The following is a 6,206-nucleotide window of genomic DNA, read 5'->3' as shown; positions in this document are numbered from 1 at the left end:
TACAGACTCCTTAGTTGTGGCATGTGAACTCTTAGTTGCGGCATGCATGCGGGGTCTAGTTCCCTGACCAGGGGTCAAACCCAGGTCCCCCTGCATTGGGAGCACAGAGTCTTACCCACTGGACCACCCGGGAAGTCCCTAAATAATCACTGTTAACAGTTGATTATTTTTTCTGTGTATGACTCTTTTATATCCTGTATTTTTAAGTTAATGTTATTGTGATAATTTTCCCATGTTATAAGTATTTTGCTTATAATCTAACAGGAGCTTTAGATCTGTAAATGGTGCTAAAAACATTTATTTCAGGTTCTCCCGAAGATATCCATTTCTCTTTTATTCTTTCCCATCTTGCCTACCTAGATTTTAAAAAGTAAACTCTTCAGATATGGAACACTTACTTCTGTTTTAACAAAGGTGTTAATTTAAGCATATTTAATGTTTAATCCTGAGTGCTAGCATGAAAAAAAAATTTTTTTATGTGTGTGTACATCTTATTTTCCTCTAGAAAGTTACACAGTGGAAGGACATAAGATTTATATAAAAATATTACAAATCAAAATGTTTCATTTCTGAGTGAAGACAGTGTTGTTTATACTCTCCCACTTGTTTTCAGGACTGTGTCACAAAGATTGTTTAGGTCAGAGTGAGCAGTCTGTGCATCAAAAGGTCAGAAAAAGTACTTCTAAAATGGTTAGTAGCTTTATACAAAATGTCAGTGAGGCTGTGATCATCTAGGATTGAATTACCGGCCATGTTACCATGGAATAGTAGGTGTTTTCTAGTTAAGGCAGTAAGTAAAGTTGTTCATAAATGTCACATACTTTGAGGGCTGAGAGGAGTCTTAGAGATGGTTTTGTGTACTGAGCTAGAGTGGAGGGTTAGACTGGGCTGGAGAAGTGAAATGATTTGCTCAAGGTCAGTCACCTTGTTGATGGTGTTAGATTGTGAGCCTCTAACTCAGCACACTGCATTATGCTTTTTTTTTTTTAACATCTTTATTGGGGTATAATTGCTTTACAATGGTGTGTTAGTTTCTGCTTTACATTATGCTTTTTACAGAAGTCAGTACCTACACCATCAATAGCAGACCACCACCCCACCCCACGCCCCCGCCCCCTGCCCCCGTCCCCCTCCCCCATAGGAAGGTGATGGATGAGTATTTAACTTTGTGCTCAGAACACTGCTGCATTAACTGAAAGTGCTGAAAAGGAAGGAAAAGACATGGTTCCTGCCTGTTGGTTACTTTTAACTATAACTTTAAGCCCCTGGAGTGGGAAAACTTTTTTTTTTTTTTTTTTAAATGATGACACACTACTATGTTAAGTGGAGTTTGGACATTTTTTCATGATACATTTTGAAATTCTTTGTTGATTATGTAATGTGGATAAACAAGGGCAGTGAAGCAGTTTAAGAAATCAAAGCTTTCCTTAAATAATAGAAGGTTTAAATAAAATAGGCAAGTTTGGCTTTTGTATTAATCTCAGGGTCCATACTTTTGTAAGGTTAATGAAAGCTTATAAAAAGATATGTTTAGTGCTTTAATAAGTAAACCATCTTGAATAGAAATGACTCATTTTGTTTCCCTGAAAGTGGTCTTCTGTTTATTTTTACATTAATGTTTGTACAATAATATTTATTCAGTACCTACTATGCCAGGGATTGTCCAGCTGGGGATACAGCTGCAAATAGAACAGAGACCCAGTCTTCATGGAGCTTACATTCGCTCAAGTCTGAGATTTCGGTGTGTTTGGGAAAAATATACAGTAAATAAATTAAGGTAACTTCATCTTTAAAATTTGTAATGAAGATGTTTTAGGGCTTTCTTTGATGTAAAACATAAAAACTGTTTTCTTGGTGTTTGATACTTGTTTCCAGAAATAGTCATCCTGTGGAACCAAGGGAAATACAATAAAATATCCAATAGAAATCCTTTTCTTATATTACTGATTCGACTACAGTTTCACTTTAACACTGCAGAAATCCGCCTGGAATGGCTTATGAATTAGGAAATAAATATAGCTTAGGTATTTGCATAAAATGCATAGAGAATTTATGAGAGTTCAGGCTCTGGAGGCAGACCTGACTTCCCACCTTCATGGCTTTGTGCTTGTCTGACCTTGGACAAGTATTCTAACTTCTGACTCAGAGTTGACTCATCTGTAAAATGAGGGTAAGTTATAAAAGTATCAGCCTCATAGGCTTGTTATTAGGGTTAGTGACATAATTCACGCAAAGTTCTTGATACATGGTGAGTGTCCAGTAAAGGCTAGATTGTAAAAACTTCTGTTATCACTATTTTTACCCTTACTGCTGCTGCCATGCTACTATTACTGTGGGAGTTCTTAGTAGATATTCTGTATACTGTACAGCATATAATTCAGATGTGTGATTAAGTTAACGTAGCAAGACATATTCAGCAACATAACCCTTTGTTACTGGCAAACTGTTTAATCAGCGATGCAGCCGTTAATTTGCTAACACCTGTGGAAACATTGAAGTAGTCATCGCTGACTTCACGACAACTGCATTATTTATATATTTGAGCTGAGCATCCAGCCTGCCTCATTAGGATTTTTACCTGTTCTGTTTCAGTACAGATAGGATGGAGGAGTGAAAATATCATGCTGGGGTAAATGATTTATGAATACCTAGAGTCATAGCAGAATGTACATACTTCTGATTTTTTTTTTTTTTTTTGCGGTACGCGGGCCTCTCACTGTTGTGGCCCCTCCCGTTGCGGAGCACAGGCTCTGGATGCGCAGGCTCAGCAGCCATGGTTCACCGGCCCAGCTGCTCCGCGGCATGTGGGATCCTCCCGCACCGGGGCACGAACCCGCGTCCCCTGCATCGGCAGGCGGACTCTCAACCACTGCGCCACCAGGGAAGCCCTACTTCTGATATTTTTTTGTTGTTATTGCATGTTGACTAAGAACAATCCATGTGATTGCTTAGCCATACTCAGGTTAAGGCCAGTGTGAACTACTCCAGTTCATTCAGGGATGAGCTGGTTTCTTCTCAGGGAGCTTATAGTTAGTGGGTGATTTAAGACATACATAAATAATAAAGTGAGACGTATGGGGAGAGAGGTAGGGACACTGTGCTATGGTAGTTGTATGGTCACCCTTGTTTCTCCTCAGAGATGCATGCTTTGGTTCATTGCACTTTCTGCTGTTATCCTCCCGAGGTCACTAACTCGGTCTGTACCCCATAGCCAAGAACTCAGAGCTTGTCCAGAACCGGAGAGTCTGAAAGGTGAGCCTGCTTCAGTGTTAGTGCTGTAGAAGACATGGGACTCCTGGGTTTAGAGACAAAGGATGTTATTCTCAGGGCACTGCAGGCAGCAACTTCATAGTTGTGTTGGTTTCCTTTGCCCCTCAGATTCCATGGGGGCAACGCAAAGGGGTTCAGTGCAGGTGGGTGCTGCCCACCTGGTGGGTTTGTGTCATAGCTGAGAAACCTTGAGTCTAGGGCCTCTGAATCTTTTGTGATGGGCTGCACAGAAACCTGCCTGACCTTTTTCCAGAGGAGGACCTGAGCATTATCACACTGGACAGTAAACAAACCTGCCCTCTCCTCAAGAGGGAGATGCTAAAAGTCAGATGCAAGACTGTTCACTATGTAGTAGATCCTTGAAAAGACAGTCTGTATGAAAGCCTCCAGGGCCTCCACTGGCAAAAGGTGCAGAAATGCTAGAGACCCATGGAGACTTGTCTCCCAACAGACCTCCGGGTTGCTGGTCTAAACGATGCTACGGAGTTCATGAGTTAACATTGGTGCACATAGCCTGTTTATTCTTGAGTTGCATCCCAGAGGCCTTTTCTATTTCTGAAATGCTCCATGCTATATTCAGGACCACTTATCCTGAAATAAAATTTGATTCTCTTCTTAGTAAGCAGATACTGTTGAACTCAAGTTGATATACATGCAGAGGTGTTGTAGGAGTCTTCAGTTACTTTGGAATGCATCAAAATAAGATGGATGGATGGCCAGAGATGGCTCGGTAGATTGATAGGTCTCAAAGTAAGTAACAGCAAAGTGTTAATTGTAGAGTCTAGGTTATGGGTGTATAATCATAATTGTTCACTGTTCAGTTTCTTTGAAGTTTTTCAAAATGCTGGGGGAAAAGCCAAGTGCTCTCCCCTTATTTTCCCCAAGTCAGTTTTCTTTGCAACTTAACAAAGCCTGGCATTTCAAGAAAACTTAAACGGCAGTTTACATCAAAATAGGTGTATATGATAACCGTTTAAGAAACTGTTTAGTCGGAGTGGTTCTACTTTTAGCTGTTTTTAGCTTAATTGTGTTCCTTTTAAGAGTGGGAGGTTTGGGGAACTATTTAAAAAGAAATCATTGCTCTAAATTTTTTTAAAAATTTATTTTTAATTTATTTATTTTTGGCTGCGTTGGGTCTTCGTTGCTGTGCGCTTTCTATAGTTGCGGCGAATGGGGGCTACTCTTCGCTCCGGTGTGTGGGCTTCTCATTGTGGTGGCTTCTCTTGTTGCAGAGCACAGGCTGTAGGCGCACGGGCTTTAGTAGTTGTGGCACATGGGCTTCAGTAGTTGTGGCTTGCGGGCTCTAGAGCGCAGGCTCAGTAGTTGTGGCGCACAGGCTTAGTTGCCCTGCGGCATGTGGGATCTTCTTGGACCAGGGCTCGATCCTGTGTCCCCTGCATTGGCAGGCGGATTCTTAACCACTGCGCCACCAGGGAAGTCCTGCTCTAAATTTTAGGTATACAGCATTTCATGCCAGAAATATATATTTAGGTAAAGGAGTCAGGCTAGTCTCACTTAGGACATACTTCTGGGTGAGTTGCCCTAAACTTTTCCTACATTTTTGAAGTTTCAAGTTTTTTCCAAACATTTTGATACAGGGACCGTATTTATGTATGTTACATTTCCATCTGTTAGAATTTGGGACTGAGAATAGGACTTTGGCTTACTGGGAATGATAATGTAGTAGTGCTAGGGTAGAATACTTAGTGACAGGAGGTGGCGTGGGAGATTGAAGGAGGGCAGCCTGTGTAATTAAAAGGTGGAGCTTTAAAATTTAATTTAATTTTGTTTTTTCAGTAAAAGTTCAAGTAAATGTTATCTGTATTGTGTGGAGTTTTGTTTTATATGGTATATTTTTACATATGAACAGTGAAATTTCATCTGTGAAGTAGGAAGTATCAGGTGGTACCTGTGGTTGGTGAGTAGTTTACAATCAAGTAATCATAAAATGGACTGTTGTAGTGATTGTTTCTAAATGATAAACTAAGCATTTATATTGGACAAATGGCAGGATTTTCTTCAATTACAGGGATTAAGTTTTAGAAATCCTCAAAACGTGAGTATTTATTTCCTATATAAGTTGCTTCGAATGTTTCACTTTTTCATCAAAACACTGCTTTTCACTTTTCTTTGTTTTTTTTTTTTTTTTTAAGCTTACACCAAGGGTCAGCTTTTCTTAAAAACAAAAACAATCTTTACCGTTTTTCATAAAAGAAAAATATGTACAGTTTAAAGAATTATCAAGAAGTTAGTAGCTCTGCAGTCACTGCTCAGGTTCAGAAATAGCACTTGTGTGTTGCAAAGCTCACCTAGTACTTTCTCCCTGCAAAGTTAACTCCTCTTTTTTATGGTAACCATTTACTTGTTTTTCTTAATGGTTTAAACACCTAAGCATCGCAGGGGATGTTAGTAAAGCAGGAGATTTTTGGTATAATGCAGTGGTTTTTAACCTTATTTGACACGATAATCCCATTTTGATATTTTGTAATGCCCATTTTTCCATCCTGAAATGAAATTCATATATAAAATTACATACCAACATACACAGTTAAAATTTTTTAATATAATGCCCTAACTGTAACATAAAGGAGAAGAAAGTGAATTTGTGATGAAATATGCATTTCAGTGTGTAAATGTTTGGGCATGACGCTAGTAGAAGACTAATGAATTAGCCAGATCCCTGTAACCTACTTAAATAAATGAGTTTGGATTTAAGGGAAGTTAAGGGAGGAGTTATCTGATAGAGGGTTTTCTCTAACATTTTGAAATAAGGGCAAGAGAATATTTATGCATGTGGGTAGAATCATGTGAATGTGTCACCCATACATGTGTGCTGACTGGACCAGATGTTTGTAGGAATTTAAGTGTCCTGAGTGACATTGCTGTTGGTAGAATAATTTTCTGTAATGGTGAACTCACCTTTCAGAGTTTTAGGG

The 6,206-nt window shown here is 39.3% G+C and overlaps 1 protein-coding gene across 1 annotated transcript in view; it reads left to right on the top strand.

The window, feature by feature from the left end:
* The first annotated feature begins 751 nt into the window (after nt 1–751).
* Nucleotides 752–6,206, top strand: part of VAPA (VAMP associated protein A) — a 28,635-nt gene continuing 23,180 nt past the window's right edge. Inside the window, exon 1 of the mRNA XM_007458452.1 lies at nt 752–767. Coding sequence (XP_007458514.1) covers nt 752–767 — 16 coding nt within the window. The remainder of the gene's footprint in view (nt 768–6,206) is intronic.

The sequence above is a fragment of the Lipotes vexillifer genome, unplaced genomic scaffold (genome assembly GCF_000442215.2).
Source record: "Lipotes vexillifer unplaced genomic scaffold, Lipotes_vexillifer_v1.1 scaffold447, whole genome shotgun sequence".
NCBI lineage: Eukaryota > Metazoa > Chordata > Mammalia > Artiodactyla > Lipotidae > Lipotes > Lipotes vexillifer.
Note: the sequence above shows the minus strand (reverse complement) of the source record. Positions and strands in the feature narration are given on the sequence as shown.